The following is a 19,231-nucleotide window of genomic DNA, read 5'->3' as shown; positions in this document are numbered from 1 at the left end:
TGCACTGTGTTAATGTTGTAGATCTCAACGAATCAAAAAGTCTATAACTACAACATTTTTATTCAAGATTGTTTACATCACCTAATATGACATTACAAGTAATGAAATCTATCTTTAAAAGGAAATTTTGAATTTTCCAGTGACCTGATATGGAGACATACCCTACATTAAATTTGTAGACCTTAGTTAGATTTAAAACATTGTAATAGAAAATATGTTTATTAGAGATCATTTATACCACTCAACATGCATTATAAAGTGAGATTTCTTTTGAAAAATGAAAAATTGTATTGTCCAAATGACCTCGCATGGAGATATGCCAATATCAAAGTTGTAGCTATTGATGAGATCTACAACTTTATAATTTATTAATTTGTTATTTGAAATCATATAAAATATCAAATATATTCTACTAACCCCCGTCCTAAAATAACTATATCCTAAAATAACTATATCTTTAAGAATTAATTATATATGAGTTTGTGAAAGTAGAGAGAATACATTGAAACTAGATAAAGTAGATGACAATTGCATTGAGATATGATAATGGGGGATATTCCACTTTTGTTCTTCTATATTATTATGTGCGAGATGAGTGAAAATGAAGTTATGTTGGGATGGAGGGAGATATTTTCATACAATAATAGTCAAATCAATAACAAGAAGAATGCAATGAATATTTGCATATAAGTGACACAATTAGTATTTGCATCGTTTGAGTAGGTATTGAGTTGAAGTCCATGTGCCACATAATTTGGTGTTGATAAAAAAATGTTTATTTATGGTTACTTTAGGTGGCCATGGGTAGACACTTGGTACAATTCATGTTTTTTCCTTTTTTGATGCATTTAGAATTTAAAATTTATGAAAATGTCACTAGTGATGGTTAGTACATTGAATTAACCCATCGAAGATAACTCGTCATTAGTAATTGGTAGTAACAAGATGGATACCCCGACGTTGCTGCAGGAGAGTTGTGGGATAATATAGTAGATATGAGTTCTAATTTTTTTCGTTACATACTACACAATTTTTTTCATGTGTTTATATATTTTTTGCCTTTATCAATTATCCATAAGTTATAAATAATTAGGTTATATGGTGTATCTTTTGAGGGAAGAGATGCAATTTACATTCTTGATAAATCATCCAAAGGCTAATAACGATTGATGTGGTATAAAGAGATGCAATTTACACCCTTGATGTATCATCCTAAGTCTAAAAACAATTGAGATGTGGCTTCACGAGAGAAGAGAGAATTAGCATTAACTATAATTAGTGGGCGTGAACTTTATAGAAAGAAGGAATTTATGATCCTTCGTGGTAGATGATGGTTGCTACTCCCTCCGTTTCGCAATGTAAGTCTTTCCAGTATCGCCTAAATTTATATAGATGCTAATGAATCTAGACACATCTATAAATTATATACATTTATCAATAAATAAATTTATGCAAGACTAGAAAGACTTATAATATGAAACGGATGTAGTACTCATCATGTACGGGGTTTCCAGGAAAGCATTTATTTACCTTTTTTTTATAAGATCTAGTATCTCAGTAACAAAAAAAATTTCAAATTTAGAATAGAAAACATGGTCCCCTCTAACTGTTTTGTTAGGTACCATAAATCACTCTCATTACTCATATATAATTCCAGTCGGTTTATAAAAGTCCTACCAAAATATAGATATATTTAGTAGTGGGGGTACTGCAGGCTTGATTGCAAGCTCAATCTCGTGCACTCGTGTTTGATATATTATTACAGGTCCATTTCCTCGTGCATGTATTGGCTACAGTCTACGTGTAGCTAGGTAGTCTGGCAAAATGGGACCTCTAAATCTCTAATCCAATTCCAATTAACTAACAGCTATATATATATATATATATAACATGTCAAATTAATCAAGGTAACAACTGACGCTAATCACCATATATATGGTACATAGGAAAATAACATTAATACATAGAAAGTTGGGTGCGGCTTGGTTGCGAGGTTATAGGATTACCTATACCCGAGGAGAAAATGGTCCAATCTCATGAATGCTAGTGTTTCGGATAAATCAGTTCAGCAGGAAAACATCATATCTCTGATTTTCAGATCTAAGAGCAAGTTGAACAGTATAGCTAAGTACTACTCCAAACTATCTATAATCAATCTAATCTAATAGTTAATTCATATAATAGTTAGCTATAAAATATATTTTGTTCTATATGTCATACACATATTATATCTTAGAGTCCGTGTTAAAGCTATCTACAAATATATAGAGCTCGTTTATATTCTCTCCTCTCTTATCTACTAGTATGTAATATTGTACCTGCTCCGATGGCGTGGCTGCATCGGTACACAATAGGTTAATGGGTTAATGGTATCCACGTATGTATAGTACAGTATCTTAAAACAGTACTCCAAAGTAACTTTTTTATATAACATCGTTGAGTTTTGAATGTACCTTTTACCTTACGTTTTATTCAAACTTTATATTTAAATATGTAAAATTATAAATCATACTTAAAATTTATATAATAATAAATCCTGTAATAAAAAATATCTAATAATTATATAATTGCTTGAATAACATGAATGATCAAACGTGTATCTAGAAGTCAATAGTGTCATATAAAATATATAGAGGGAGTACATGTTACCGGGGTTTACGTTACCGCGGTACCCGCGCCCTCCGCGGAGGCACGGCTTCGGTAAGACACGGTAACCGAGTTTAAATTTGAGGAGAATTTAAAAATTTTGAGGAAATTTAATGAAAAAATATATGTTATATATGTTGATATATAGTGTAGTTTTGTGAAAGAAATTAATGAAAAAATATATCCCTGGTGTAATTAAAAATCATAAACGAGTATTTCGGGAAACAAAATTAAAAAATAGCCTATTGCAAGTAATATTTCATAGGAAGATGGTCAAAATATTTTGTGTTGAGTCATTATTATTTATACTAGACACTAGGGTACATAATGTTGAAATACAAATATACAACGATAGATATATGAAAAATATGTATAGAGAAAAATTATACGTGCATCTTAGTACACATACTAGTTTTATTCGTAATAATGGATAGTAGGTATAGTTGTGACGTAACAATCAAAATAAATTTATTGGTGTGAATTATTTGGTGAAGGGTAATATGACGGTGTATGTTTGTATGTTGCAATATCAAGAATTTAGAAAATGTCATATGAAACTTTTCTTGTATTTCCTATAACATGTCCTATTTTTCCTACGTTATAAATATAGTCACAAAATATTTTCTTATTTTTCATGTATTTTTTAGATTTTTAAAGTTTTTTTTACATTTGACATCACACCCACGGTCTCCTCGTGGTAACCGTGGTTTTGCCTAAAAAACCACGCGGGAAGCCGCGGTAACTGCCGTTCTCATGTGTTGTTCCAACAAATAGTTACCGTGACAAACCACGCGGTAAGCCACGTAAACCGCGCGAGTTTAAATTCAATTTTTTGGATTCAAATTCATTATGGTTTTTGCGATTACCTTGCGATATCCGCGGTAGCGCGTTACCACGGTTTTGGCGGCTTGCGCGGTAAGAGGAACCCTGCATGTTACTATCTTTTACCCCTTCGTTCTGTACTATAAAATTTTTTAACTTTACCTATATTCATATGTGTTCCAATATATATATTTTATATATGTGTCTAGATTCGTTAACACAAATAAATAGATTTAAGGAATACTCCTTAAAAATACGAAATATTTGTGTCTTTCTATGTCGCCTCGACCACTCCACGCGCGCTCGTTTCCGAGTTTCGACGCTTCATCTGTTTCGCGATTAATCAGCTTTGGGCCCAGCTTGAACGGCCCATATAGATATCGCTGCTGTGGGCTTCATGGGCCTTCGCTCTACTAGGCTACCTTAACTATTCGGCCTCCATAAAGCATTATGTTTCTGCAAAGTTGTTAGGCTCCGGCCCAGGTTTATACTCTGGAGTCTGGACAAGCCCATACAACAAATTGGGCGTTCTGCACTTTGCTTGTAAGAAGATGTGGTTCTCGAAATTATGTGCGTACCACAACACACACACATATATATATATATATATATGTGGCATATTAATAAAATTTTACATAAAATGATTCTTTTTATCTTGCGATAAAGCACGAGTATTGTGCTTTTAATTTTATTAAAAAGAAACAATATAAATATAAAATATTATCTGAATTTTTATAGCTATTTAATTGTATAAACCATGAAATTAGCTACTGTAAAGTTAAAATCTATTTTAAAAAAGTAAGATTATATAAAATAATCTATAAAAAATACATGATTTAGTAGTTCGGAAAGCATACGCGTAAAATCTGAGGAAAGATCTAAGAATAATTAGGGAGAAGAACGCGGTCTTTGATACGATCCTACCGGATCTTACATGGTATCCTGGTCCATATAATCTTACAGTAGTATATGTGAAGAAATACTTATGTTTACAAAAAGATCAATTAATGTTGTTAAAAAACCATTATTGTAGGCTTCATTTTACAGTACACCATGCTACGAATCTTATACAAAATTATGTATTTTAAAAAATTCGGTAGAACATCGATCCTACATAGGATTTTGATGAACATTACAAGTCTATTCCGATTAGACGAATTTGCTGAAAAGTTTAGAGTAAATGACTGTGTGTGTATATATGGTACACAAGTATATAAGTACCAACTCCGTTTTATATTGTGAGACTTTCTAGTTTTGTCTAGATTCATCCGTTGATGAATGTATATAATTTATATATATATATATCTATATTTATTAACATCTATATGAATCTAGGTAAGATTAGAAAGTCTTATATCGTGAAACGGAGAGAGTACCTGTTAGCATGAAGAACACTTGTGCCGTTCATGCAATAAATCATTACAGTCTCAACATGTGCTGCTGTCATGTCCTTGTCACTTGTTTACTTGTGGATCTAAGCTATTTGGATATTACCATCTCACATATGGTCGCCAATGGATCTATCCAAACGACAGTGATTCCCAGCAATTCCTGCTCTCCCGCTCAGTTTTCCCCAGACTGCTGCCCTGTGGACGACTGGAGGTTAATTTTGGGACACAAGGGTGTACGCCTACATTTCTTCACCAAAGCAATAGCTAGCCGAATGACCGCTACTTAGGACATGTTTGGATTCCTAATTTTTTTAGTCTCTATCACATCGAATGTTTGGATACTAATTAGAGGTATTAAATATATATTATTAATAAAATCCACCCCACACTCTAGACTATTTTGCGAGATGAATCTATTAAGTCTAATTAGTTCATGACTAGTGAATGTGATGCTACAGTAAATATTTGCTAATCGTGGAGTAATTAGGCTTAAAAAAATTATATAATGAAATAGCATTTACTTATGCAATTAGTTTCGTTATCAGTCTATATTTAGTACTCCTAATTAACGTCCAAACATCCGATATGATAAAGGACTAAAAAAAATCTCTGGATCTAAACAGCTCCTTAATTGTTTGTTTCCTATTTATCAAGCTTCTGGAGAGCATCCACGTGACATCGAGATGAAGACAAGGATGCTTACTGACACCTTCACACACCTTCTCCATCACAAGATGGTAGCTAGTGACGACCTCAGCGTGACAGACGATATATATGCATGGGTACAGATTCCGACGATAGATGAGAAGATTTTCTTCCTTGTACATCCAATTATACAAAAGTAATAATTTTCGGTCTGCATTCTAAAATACAAGGTTATTTAAGTAGAGGTCGTGCTACGATGAAAAAGATTTATGTCATTTATCCGTAAATAAGAAATGAATAGAGGAACGGAGTTAGATATAGGAATTGAAGAGACATGAAACAATTTAGATATAAATAATTAACGTAACAAGTGCTACTCTAGACAGTCTTATAAATTCATATATCGGAGATGCTATATCACTTTTCGTATAAAAATATAGTTAACAAAGGTGTTATGCGTTAAACTTTTGGTATATTTAACCAGGATAAAAATATATAATTAAAATGTAACAGGCTAAGAGATTAAATGACGGTCGGGGGGACTGATGTTTGTTGGTTCTTTTCTTCTCGAGTTCTTAAAATTCATTATATGTATGGACAAGCTAGCTAGCGAAGAAAAAAAAAACATAATCATTATATAGGTGAACGGAGAGATCGTACATCTCACTCGTGTTCTCGCTGTTCTAGCAGGTATATACACGTAGTAGTTAGCTAGCTGCTTCTCTTCGGTGCGGTGTTGCTCTAGTCTCTAGCTACCTTCAGTTCCCAAAACAATGGCCGCCGGCGAGGCGTCGCCGTCGTCGTCTCACGAGCTCAGCCGCCGGCTGGAGGGCATCCTGCGCGACGGCGAGGCGCCGTGGGCACGCCGTGTTTGCAAGGCGGCCGTGGTGGAAGTCAGGCTGCTGATGCCGATCGCGGCGCCGGCGATAGTGGTGTACGTGCTCAACAACGTGCTCTCCATCTCCACGCAGATCTTCTGCGGCCACCTCGGCAACCTCGAGCTCGCTGCTTCGTCGCTCGGCAACAACGGCATCCAGATCTTCGCCTACGGCCTCATGGTATGTCTTGCTGGCCTTGTGTTCCCCGGTGGTCTGCATCATCTCGTAATTTTTTAGCCAAGATTGTTATTATACAAAACACAAAATCATACTTCATTTGTTTTATATTATAAGATCTTTTTATGCAATCTATATTTATTGATAAATCAATAAATAAATAAATATATATATATTTATTGATAAATCAATATATATATATAGCCAAATTTATTCTATAGAGGATAACAAATCTTATAATCAAGGGTGGATTTACCATACGGCGGCAGGGGCTCGAGCCCCGCTAACCCCCGTTAAAGCTATTGAAGCCCCACACGAAGACCCTGCTAAAATTCTATGGCAAAGATATTGATAAGAGGGAACTAAAACTCTATCTAACTTCTTCGTACCATCTAATCTCGTTAGCTAGATCTGTCGCTGCTTATAATATGGAACGTAGGTGATACCTATTAACTACCAATCAACTCTCATATATTTGTATTATATAGATTTCTTTTCGGGTAAAGTTCAAAGTTCTTTTTTTTTAACCATGAACTGTGGAACCGGTTATTTTTTATTCTCCAACATTCGTAACCAGACACATAACGATCATATTTCACAATGGTTTTGATCGATATGCAGTGTTTATTTCGATAACATTGGCTTTAAGTAGGTAAGTTTTTTTGGTTCTGCTGAATCTAATGACCAAAGCCTCACAAAATTATGCATAAATAACCACTTACATCTCAAATAAAACCAGTAAACAATATATACAGAGTGTTATTTATCTGTTTCGAAAGTAATTAATTGGAGTAAAAAAACAACCGGCCGGTTTTGTAGTTTAGTTTAGAGTAACAAATGAACTTTGAATCAGGGAGAAAAGACTTTACTCCATTTCAATTATTAAATTGTACCATAAAAGTGACGACCCGTGACGACAAAAATTGTCGCTTGCGGTGTCCCAAACGAATAATTATATCTTACGTTATTAGTTGGTAGGTGATCTTAAGATTGTTTTTTGTGTTTTATATATTGTATTCATTTATTTATTTGGCCTAGCAGAGCATACATATCCAAACAACTGAGGACTCTTTCATGGGATTAACAAAACAATCTAAAAGGAAACTACAGATAGATCGATCCATCGATGATTGGATTTGGTGCTGATGTGATTTGTAAATTATAGCGCGCATCACGATGTCAGTCAAGCACATAGGTTAGTTACACCGTGACAAAATTATTGCGTCACCGAGAACGACTAGATGTGCGTTTTTGATGTTATCTTGCGGATGAATGGATGGATGGATGGATGGATGCAGGTAAGAAAGGGACTAAAATTTAATCAGACTCGAGAGCATTAGGTGGATGACAATTATATGTTGAAAGCGAGTAGTTGGACATCCGGTCCGACCCTGACCAAGATGTGCTTCGTAGCAATTAAATAGATTTCACTTTGTAAGTGAAACGGATCGGATGCTTATGAAATGTAGTTGCATGGAAGATCATCAGCATTATTGTTTTGTTTTTAGTAAGCCTAAGTGAAACCCGTTTGTTAATAATTACAAATAATTTATGAGAAAAAAAATTTATATATGTTTTCTCAGCGACACAAAAATAACGGATGGAAAATAAATTTGCAGAAGGAACTCTAAACTTTAGTACTTTAAAATTATATTTTGGTTTTACGAACATACCCATATAAGATAAGGGGTATGTTATATAGGATGGGCTTATCGTTTCTTTTATATATTACTATGGACTATCACGCACAGTTTTACATATAACTAAATAATTAACTTAGAGTTTGACTTAATATAGAACTCTGAGATTAAATTTCTATCCATACTTGGATGTAAATATTTTGGTTCATATACAACTCTTAACATCTATATTTTAAAGGTTTAGAATTCATATATAACTTTTATATTCTTCAATAATTAAGTTTGAATTTGGTATACAACTATTATCTTCTACTATCAAGATATAGTTATATTTTATATACAACTACATCCATCAATCTATACTACTAAAATTTTAACCTCTTAGAGAAAACTATCCCAGAAATCAACATTGATAGCTAAACACAAAAGCGATCACCGTAGGAGATCCAATCTTGATGATGACGTCAAGACACGCTATTTGTTAACGAAGTTCAGACAAACCTACTTCCCAGAGCATTGATTACAGACGCTCCTCCTAAATCCAGGATAATTATAATATATTAGTTACTAATGATCATAGCTGATCGGCTATGCCACTGAGGCTAGCTTCCTACGCCTACCTATGCTATTATTGTTGTGCGGTTACCGTAGGTATGTCTTCTCATTTAAAAAAGAGCTTAGGATAGAGACTCCACTGTTATCCTAACATCTAGTAAAACTCCAAGTATTAATTAATAACCGACTACGTACACATATTTGACAGAAACTCTAACAGGACCTACTAGCGTAGCGTAGATCAGTCATGATGCTTTTTTTAATGACCTTAATATATGACACAAACTCATATACAGGCATTCCATGACATAGACAGCTGGTTTAAATTTCGAGCCGCATGCGCAAATGGTGGAGCCTGGCTTGAGGTTAACAACCACCAATATACTTTTAGTTCCCCTAAGAAAGTCATCCACAAAAATGAAAAATATACATTACAACATTTACATCAGATATTTTAAAAACCTTTAGGCACCAACGCACAACAATATCAGTAAATAGGTTTTTCAACGTGACACGTTGAGGACATCTTTAATTTTTAGATGGTGTAGACGTACGGCCTGAGCTCACCGGGACAGCACAGTGGAGATTTGTCTGTAAGTAGATCTGCACTGTGATGCTCTAGACATGTAGGCAACTTGTCTGGAGCGTCCTGCTCTACGAGCTGGATATGCTCAGAACTCCAGAGGTTGTCGTATACTTGCTCCCGTTCTTTTTATTTCACGCAATTGACCCTTTATCTATATTCAACTATTTATTTTATCTAATATTTTCATCTAAATATAATTATAAGTCATGCAACATGTTTTGAATAATAATTAAATCATAACAAAATAATTAAGAATGATCAAATTATTTTAATATGACGAATGTCAAAAGTACCTTAAAAGCCAAGTACGACAAATAAAAAAGTAAATGAAGTTTGTGGTACCTTATCTAAAATTATAAAATATATTACAAAAGCCTTTTGTATTCTAGCACGAAGGTAGCATGAGATTTGACACTAAGCAATAATTATTACTCCATCTATACCATAAAAATTGTATTTTTGCATTGTTTACGTTGAACATTAGACGGTCGTCTTATTTAAGGGTTTTTTATTAGTATTTTTATTGTTATTATATAATAAAACATGAATACTACTTTATATATGTAACTATTTTATAAAAAATATATTTTTTCAAATAAGATGAACGGTCAAATATTAGATACGAGAATTCACAAATACAGCTAAATTGGGACAAGATAACACATGGGCGCAATGTTGAACCTTCTCTCTCTTCTTTCACTTTCTTGATTTCCTGCGTTTTCAAGTGCTTTTCAATTTCTGCTAAGACCTACATTCACAATTTGGTAATATTCAACTTTTCTGCATAATATTCAGCCTTACTTTCTTTGGGTTTTCCTACTTTCTCTCCGGCCTGTGACCTTTTTGCTTACAGCAATTTTATTCTTTTCTCTTAACATATTCTTATCCCTGAACATTTATCGTTACCTTATTTTATGGAATAATTTCGTTTCTATCCCTATTTTAGATTCTAATCTAAGTTTACCCCTCTTTTTAATGGTTTTCATTTTACTCCAGTTTTTTTAACTGAACCAACAATCTGCCCCTCTTTTGGATGGAGGGACCTAACGCTGTTAACTTAGGGTTTAAAAATACTCTTTTACCCTTTCTTAGAAATTTTATTTTTAACCATATTTTTTTGTCATTTGTTTTTTTTTTGCCCTGTTGCTGTATATATACTATTGTGATTTACAACGAAATTGCTCCTTATTTTATAGGGTTCACTCAAGATGCATGCCTCCTTATATGTACTCTTCACGGAATTTAGATTTCATACTCGTAGTTCACTTTTTTTTATACCATTATAACAATATTAGACATTAATATATGGGCTTTTATATAAAACCGTGAGATCCATGCATCAATGATGTAATGGTTGGTAGATCATATATAGCCGAATTGTGGATGCCATAATGTCATCGTATGCCCCTAGCTCTACTGAAATCGACATTTGTGGTGCATGGTGCTAGTCAAATAGAGTTGGTAATTAACACATTGCCACGCATGAGATTCGTCCTCACAAGCACTCACGGAGACAGTACACCGTGAGTTCTTGATCTTTATCTTCAGAAATTTTCTTACGGTTTTCAGTTTTACCCCCGAGCTTCATTCTTTTTTTTTTTGCTGTTGTTTTTTTTCCCTCCGCTTCCTAATATTTTTCCTCCTGATAATCGAATTTTCTCAGTTTTTCCAACTTGCATTGTTATTATTTTTCTTGGCACCATGATTAGGAAGATCTTCAAATGTTTTTATATTTATTTGAGTATGTTGCTCTTTGAGCCTATTTTGTTACTCAAGTTTCATTTTGCACCTTAACGCATTCTAAATAGGCGCAATGGATCACTTTGCACAGCATTTTTCGTCATATTTATTCTACCTTTCAGCAAATGTGTAGACTGCATAGATAGAAATCCATTGGTGTACCGGAGCTAAATTGTTTGAGATCGTTGATACATATAAAAAATCGTTGGGGGTGATCCTTACCAAAAATACAAAATTTATATGAGCGTAAATTAAAAATGATAAATTTACGGGTGGTCTAAAGTAAGTTATAAATTTTCACGAAACAAGATGGAAAAACTTGGCTGTATGTAGGTCTACAAACGTACCATCATTCTTCAGGCCAGAATTCAATGGGCCGGACGATAGAAACAACTTTATGTAGCCCATGCGGCCATGCATACTTTGAGCCCAACACAATTTTAGGCTTTTAATTTGACGAAAAGCGCTAATCAACACCAGCCAGCACTTAAGCACGCGTTCGGCAGCACCACGTTCCAACATATGTTTGTTAAAAAAAAATTCTGTAGGAAAATTGTTTTAAAAAATTATGTCAATCTATTAACTATTTTTTTATAACTAATCATATACTAATTCATTAATACTTTTTTCACACTGATCACTTAACTCTGGAACGAACGTGGAGCCAACGGTGGAACCAGGGCCAGGGCAATTGAGGCTTAAGCTCTTAGGCCTAGGTTCAAAACTTCATTCAAATTCAAATTATATGAAATTACCGTATAAACTTTAAAAATAAATAAGAACATGCTAGCTCAGGTCTAGAATTAAAAGTTTTCTCGTTCCGCCCGGGAGCATATAGCAGACGTCGTGACTGTGACAAAATGAGAAATGCAACGTGAGTAGGCAAATTCATGGGCATGGCAAATGCACTGCAGCTCGGAATGGGGAGCGCGGTGGAGACGCTGTGCGGGCAGGCGTACGGCGCACACAAGTACGACATGCTGGGCGTCTACATGCAGCGCTCCACCGTGCTGCTCATGGCCACGGGCGTCCCGCTGGCCGTCCTCTACGCCTTCTCCCGCCCCATCCTCGTCCTCCTCGGCGAGTCCCCGGAGATCGCCGGCGCCGCCGCCGTGTTCGTCTACGGCCTCATCCCGCAGATCTTCGCGTACGCCGCCAACTTCCCCATCCAGAAGTTCCTGCAGGCGCAGAGCATCGTGGCGCCCAGCGCGTACGTGTCCGCCGCCGCGCTGCTGCTGCACGTGGCGCTGTGCTGGCTGGCGATCTACCGGCTCGGCATGGGCCTCCTCGGCGCGTCGCTCGCGCTGAGCGTCAGCTGGTGGGTGATCGTCGCCGCGCAGTTCGTGTACATCGTCGCCAGCGACCGGTGCCGGCGGACGTGGACGGGGCTGTCGTGGCGGGCCTTCTCCGGCCTGCCCGACTTCCTCAGGCTGTCCGCCGCCTCCGCCGTGATGCTCTGCCTCGAGACCTGGTACTTCCAGATCCTCGTCCTCCTCGCCGGCCTCCTCGACGACCCCCAGCTCGCCCTCGACTCCCTCACCGTCTGGTACACATCATGAGCAACTAACCAACCCTTGTTTGTGTACATAAACTGATTGCGATCAGTGTTTATATATAGCTGCTTACTGTTTCATGGATGGACAGCATGACGCTTGCTGGATGGGTGATGATGATATCCATCGGGTTCAACGCGGCAGCGAGGTACACACGACGCGACACGATCTAACACATAGTGATTAGTGGTGAAATGTGCATGATGATGCAATGGATTAATGATGGCATGCAGCGTGCGCGTGGGGAACGAGTTGGGAGCGGGGCACCCGCGCGCGGCGGCGTTCTCGGTGGTGGTGGTGACCGCGCTGTCGTTCGTGATAACGGTGGCGATGGCGGTGGTATTCCTCATCTTCCGCGACTACATCAGCTACATCTTCACGGACGGGGAGACCGTCTCCCGCGCCGTCTCCGACCTCTGCCCGTTCCTCGCCGCCACGCTCATCCTCAACGGCATCCAGCCCGTCCTCTCAGGTACGTACGTGGACGACACGTACTCCCTCCATTTCATTAATTAAATATATGTATATATAAATGTATATATATATATATAAAAGATAAATCTAGCGAATGTTGAAAAGATTTCTAATATAAAACCGAGACGATGCATAAATATATACTACTCCACTATTGAAACCGTTGTAAATAAAATGCACATAACGAATCGTGATTTAAGGCGGAAAAACCAGTTTGTAAATGAACATGAACACCGAGAGCCAGCTGATCAAAAAGTCTGCATTAGGCGTGGCTGTCGGGTGTGGATGGCAGAAGACTGTGGCGTACATCAACGTCGGATGCTACTATTTTGTGGGTGTCCCTCTCGGTTTTCTCCTGGGCTTCAAATTCCATCTCGGTGCAAAGGTACGTAGTAGCAGTTTTCCGTTCTGATTGCATTAACTCTTCTTGTAGATTTTATTTTTCTTTTTTGTAATAATTGAATGTTGATTTCCATCACTCTGTTTCTGTGGCTCTGTTCCCATCGTAGGGGATATGGAGTGGGATGCTAGGTGGAACCTGCATGCAGACGCTCATATTGTTCTGGATCACTTTCAGGACTGACTGGAACAAAGAGGTACTTACGCTTTACAAACCATTAATCCCTCCGTCCCAGGTTAGAATTTTAACTTTCTATTTGACTACTCGTCTTATTAAAAAAATTTGAACGTATTATTTATTTTGTTTATTATTTTCTTTATTATTAAAAGTAATTTAAATATTACTTATAAGTTTTTATATTTGTACTAAATTTTTAAATAAGATGAGTGGTAAAAAATTATAAGTAAATAATCATAATCCTCTATGTTATGAGACTGAGGTACTAACAAACATGGCACGGATATAATTCAATCAAATTGAACCCTTACTGACAAGTAAATTACTGAGCTGTGTCATGAAAGAAGGTCCCTTTTAACTTTGGCCAATAATTTCTATTGCAACATATTTCAAAAATCCAATTTTTAGTATATTATAAATTTTACCGCAGGGCCTTAAGTACTGGTAACAGAGGTACTTACAGCTAAAAAGATTTGGTACCTCTTAGCACCGATATAAAGGGCTAGAAAATTTATTTATTGTATCAATCTCAATATTAAGAAACCTAATAGCATCAAAAAATTGTGCAAACTAACTGGTTCTTGCGACTAATGGAGTACTCCCTCTGTTCCATATGACATGATGTATTAAACCTATCGAAACTCACACATAGATTAATGAATATGGTATATGTTCTCAAAATTATTAGAAACCTTATAAATAAATATAGGAAAAATCAAAACCTAAGGCACTACTCTCTCCATGTTTTTATATATAACGTCGTTAACTTTTATGTTTATGTTTGACCATTCATTTTATTCAAAAAAAATTCATAATTATTAATTATTTTATTATAATTTATATTATAGAAAATTTTAAGTATGACTTATAGTTTTGCATATTTGAATAATTTTTTATAACATAAACGGTCAAATGTACATCTAAAGCTAACACGGTATATATAAAAACATGGAGGGTGTAATAGCTAGCGAATAGAAATCCCATTGCTAAGTCTCCAATCCTATAGTGATCGACGATGTCTCGTGTGCGCAGGTGGAACAAGCCAAGAAGAGACTGAATCAGTGGGACGACAAGAAGCAGCCGCTTCTAGCAAGCACCGACGAATGATCATGGTTCACACGAAAAAATGGATGCGCGTGTTTGTCTTTCATATCATGCATGTATGCACGTTGATCACAGAAATGCTTGTCGGTGTTAATTTGCGTTTCAATAATACTTCCGCGTTCATCGTGTTCGCTTTCATCCCTATATAAATATTATTTCCTCCATACGTAAATATTAAAAAATATGATATTAGTTAGCTCAAAATTGAACCAATCAACATCAAACAAGAAAAATAGGGGTAGTACGTATGGTGAGCTTGAATGGAATTAGAGGCGACCTCATTGACTTGTTAATTTCTCTGTCATGAGTTTTTTCGTATTCATTTTACCTTGAACATACTTCTTTCCGATGAGGTGATACGTATGCTGTCCTCTACCTGCTGTATATATAGCATGAAAAGCACAGCCATAGATAGACCATACGTGAGTTTTGCTTTTGCACCTCGCCGGGACAAACTGTAAGAAACCGTGTCAAGATAGGCTCCACCTATTGGCACAGGTTGCCAGTATTTAGTAGTGAAACAATTGTTAATATGGCCCTACGGTGAGTTTACTTTGTGCCATCTCCAAGGTGTGTTGAGTATACTCTGTTTTTCAGTCTCGAGAAGATGTTCCCAGGTGTCTACTGCACCATCTCTTTGGATCCTACACTGCATTATATCTGAAATCATCTGATATATCTATCTCCTGCAGTCCCTTTTACGGTGTAAAAAAACGAAAAAAATCCATAAATGGCAGCGGATTTTCGATTTTTGCGAAAATAAAAGCTCTTCTCCTGCCCATAAAGTGAACCAAACAAATTATTATGTTTTTTTTTGTTTTGCACACAACAAAATTTTGCTGATAGTAATTTTTTGCAATGCCAAATCTTTTTTTAAGAACACAGTACAACGCAGACGCTCACAACGCACATACACTCCCTCTGAGAACGCACGCACGCAAACCCTACCCCTTTGAGCACCTCCTAAGACCGCCGGCAAGATCTATAGAATAACGAAGTCACCACTGGCACCTCGCTGACGAGGGGCACGTCGTCTCCCACTGAAAGCACAGAGCCATTAGAATCCTGAAAAATTCGCTCCAAAGAGAAGTCGAACCCATGCCTTATGTAACCACTAGCCTACAGAACCTTTCGCTGCAATGCCAAATCTTGATTAGATGGAGATTGGTCGTGTGAACTGTTATCAATGACCTATTTACACGCAGCCCCATCTTTTCACTTCTGATTATACTTATGAGTCAAAATTTAAAAAGTGAAGTGCACCAGCGGTCTCTAAACTTGTATAGTTCAGGGACCTAGATGACACATGCATACAAGTTTAGGGACTGCTGGTGCACTTCACTCAAATTTAAATTTTCAGCCGTAAATTTAGAGTTGATTATGGGGTTTTCACCGAAATTTATTTTTCAGTCTTAGTTTTTATATTGCTAAGAATACATATATAAAAATATTATCCTTATTTTTTTTACACATATGTCATTTAGTTTTCCATAAAAACCAAATAATCACCCTGTTAGTAGTGCTAGTATCTGCGTTAAAATGCACGGTCCTCCGTCCTTCTATACTCATCGGGCAGAACTACCGAATCTCAACAAAAACAAAAAAAAAAAACATTGATTAAAATTTACTGTATGGGTCTATTCTTAGTTATATGGATCCATTGCAGTACACACGGTTGGTTAAAATTTCGTATGAACTTATCCTTAACTAGTAATCGTGCACGTGTAAAGAACGTTCCCACTATGTCATAATAAAAACAAATAAATTTATTATGTTTTCCCATGACACATGTCTTGCAAAATATATAAAAACGAAGTTAATATGTCACATCACTCTCCCTTTACACTATGAAAATGGACAACTTGATACAAAATATACAATTTATGGTAGATTGATAAGTGTTTGGAAACCTCGAGCAAGAGAACTATGTATATTTAGCATTCAACTTTCTTGTTGATGGCTGGAAAACCCTAAAATTGATGGAGAATGGAAAAAAGGCAAAAAAAAATTATTGATATAAAGTGTAGGTTCTCTACACTAACAAAAACATTCTATTCTTTCTAGAATGATGCATTTAGCATAATCAATTACTACTCTTTTGGGGAACATACAAATTAAACTGATGAGCAATTAATCATGTTGCATCAAACATGTTAGATCAGTTGTTTTTCATTAATCTACACAGATTACACCACAAGTTTTCAACATTACCATTTTAAATTTTGGTGCTAAATCCACACGTACACTAAAGGTATATAATAAACTGACTTCAAGGGAACTATCCACCAGTAAATCCAGTCCAAAGGAGCCACACAAGTTTTTTTTTTCTGAATTGGGGAGTACATTTGTTGTCTGAACGATTATGTTCGTCAGCAGAGTTTTAAGTCATTTTTACCAATGCAAGTAATTAATTATCAAGCATTGTTATTACAGTAACATAATGTCCTATTCAAAATGATGGTAATGGAACCAAGTTACAAATATGACTTACTGTTGTATCAAAAATAACATGAATAGTAAAATGTATAGAATTGAAAAGAAATATTGAAGACCGCTATGGAAGGTCTCAAGAAAGAACGCTTAAGGATCAAGTAGAAGCAGTTATACAAGTAGTACAATCCGGCAAGGCTGCAAACAATTTTTATACTAACATGGATTCTATCTATGTATGGTAAAATATCAATTATTGCCATGCACAGATAACATTCCATGCATGCATGAAGTTGAACACGGAAAACCCTATCAATTCCCTACGGATAAATGCCTGTTATTTATTAAGTCACATAAAGAATTTCTTCACGGTGAGGTTGAAGCAAGTTACCATTTGTGTACTTTTGGAATATTTGATGGGATTTCATGAAACCATCGGCTCAGATCATCCGTCCAACCAGGAATGACCACTTCCAAGGCACGGTTAAGGTACTTAGTGAGGTGTGTGATCTTCATTGCATAGTTTGCAGTTGGATATTCTCGAAACCTATTATTTATTGGGAGAGAGTCAAAGATGTATATTGTTCTTTCTTCCATATCAAAAACAAACAATATATCAAATGGCATCAAGAACTGCAATTGGACTTAACTGTTAAATAAGTTTAAACAACTTTGACATTGCAAAGCGAACAAGTCTAACCATCTTGGATGACATGAGGTCATAATCTATCCATGACCATTGATTGATGGATCTTGCAAATGTCTTGGCATCAATCATCGTGATCCTTACGCCACAAGGGATGACGTCCAAAACACACAACTTTTGCTTGGCAAAAAAAAAATCAAGGGCCATAAAAATGATGGAAAAATTACTACGTTATATTAAGTAAAATTGAAAGGTGTAGTCAGAGGAGTTACACAAAATCGCAGATCCAAGAAGTGCTTTGTGATAGCATTTTCGAATCCATTAAAAATAGGAACCTCATTGCGTGCAAGGTTCCGTACAACCATATTGAAACATTCAATGGCCAATGGCTGGTCGATGTCAAGTGATTGCTTAATATTTTTAGACTCAGTTGAACCAGATATGGTTTTGAGCTAACAATCCGCTCTTTCCTACACACACATCATGTATTAGTGAAAATTAAAAGAATGCACTGCAGTAAATGAATATCGAAAAGTATCTTACTTCAGGGACTCTTATTGATCATTAGACAATATATACTTGTAAAGTCCATCAACTAAATATTATTTGTTCGCAGGCATGATGACCATAGAATGTTCATGATCTCCATGGGAAGCTTCTGAATCCATCCAAGTACCATATGGGAGGGAGAAACAAGTCAACACAGATTGAAGAATTCACAGCAGGCAGAGAGGCATGGATTTGAACAGTACAATAAACAAAGATGAAAAAGGAATCGAAAAAAAATATATTATAAGACCTTGCCTGATGCTGGAGATGATAGCTATCATAGATTATCGGAGGATGACTAGTAGAGGCCGGCGGTTTAGGATCATCCACTCCGTTCCGTTATTTTCAATGCAAAAGGGGAATCGACCTTCTACAGCCGTCCCTCGCCTTGGAAGATTTGATTAGCACATGCAAATATAAATAGAATAGGGATTGCGATGAGATAGTGAGGAATGTCTCCTTCCATCTCTCTAAGTTAATGCAGCAATCGTGGCTCATGTGGCGCCGGTCATGTCGCCTTGATGAAGGGAGACCCTGTGTAGGCGTGCGGGCGTTGGCGTGGGCACGACCGGTGGCATCTGGCAAGGCGGTTCGGTGTCATACCTGGATTTATCTTCAGCCTAAATTCGTAAAAAAATTTATAAATAATAATTGACTTAATTAACTCAGGAAAAATTTCTCTAAAGAATTAATTTAATTAAATCGAGGTTCGCAAATCGATTAACTAATTTAAACATAAATTGCAGAAGTATAAAATTTTGCCCAAAAATTAACTTAAAATTTGGCAAAAGTGGGGCTTTCTTTTTTCCCTCATTTTT

At 36.2% G+C, this 19,231-nt stretch overlaps 1 protein-coding gene and 1 long non-coding RNA gene across 5 annotated transcripts; one reads left to right on the top strand and one right to left on the bottom strand.

Annotated features, from left to right (window-relative positions):
• The first annotated feature begins 6,164 nt into the window (after positions 1-6,164).
• Positions 6,165-15,003, top strand: LOC102722385 (protein DETOXIFICATION 40-like). The gene is made up of 7 exons (XM_006651498.3): positions 6,165-6,562; positions 11,995-12,626; positions 12,725-12,781; positions 12,867-13,105; positions 13,374-13,492; positions 13,617-13,703; positions 14,717-15,003. The coding sequence occupies exons 1-7, from the start codon at positions 6,278-6,280 to the stop codon at positions 14,789-14,791; spliced, it is 1,494 nt and encodes a 497-aa protein (XP_006651561.2). The 5' UTR covers positions 6,165-6,277; the 3' UTR covers positions 14,792-15,003.
• A 629-nt stretch (positions 15,004-15,632) lies between these two features.
• On the bottom strand, positions 15,633-18,976 carry LOC107303870. 4 transcript variants are annotated; one of them, XR_001549845.1, is made up of 6 exons: positions 18,664-18,976; positions 18,408-18,522; positions 18,137-18,334; positions 17,869-18,044; positions 17,610-17,765; positions 15,633-15,828 (listed from the first exon to the last, which is right to left on the bottom strand). It is a non-coding gene; the product is annotated as an uncharacterized LOC107303870 (long non-coding RNA). The 4 variants fall into 4 exon arrangements; XR_001549844.1 differs by lacking the exon at positions 15,633-15,828 and adding an exon at positions 16,573-16,758; XR_001549843.1 differs by lacking the exon at positions 15,633-15,828 and having other exon boundaries at positions 17,263-17,765.
• Positions 18,977-19,231: the final 255 nt, after the last annotated feature.

Source organism: Oryza brachyantha, chromosome 3, assembly GCF_000231095.2.
Source record: "Oryza brachyantha chromosome 3, ObraRS2, whole genome shotgun sequence".
In the NCBI taxonomy this organism is placed as follows: domain Eukaryota; kingdom Viridiplantae; phylum Streptophyta; class Magnoliopsida; order Poales; family Poaceae; genus Oryza; species Oryza brachyantha.
This window is presented reverse-complemented; position numbering and strand designations above follow the sequence as displayed.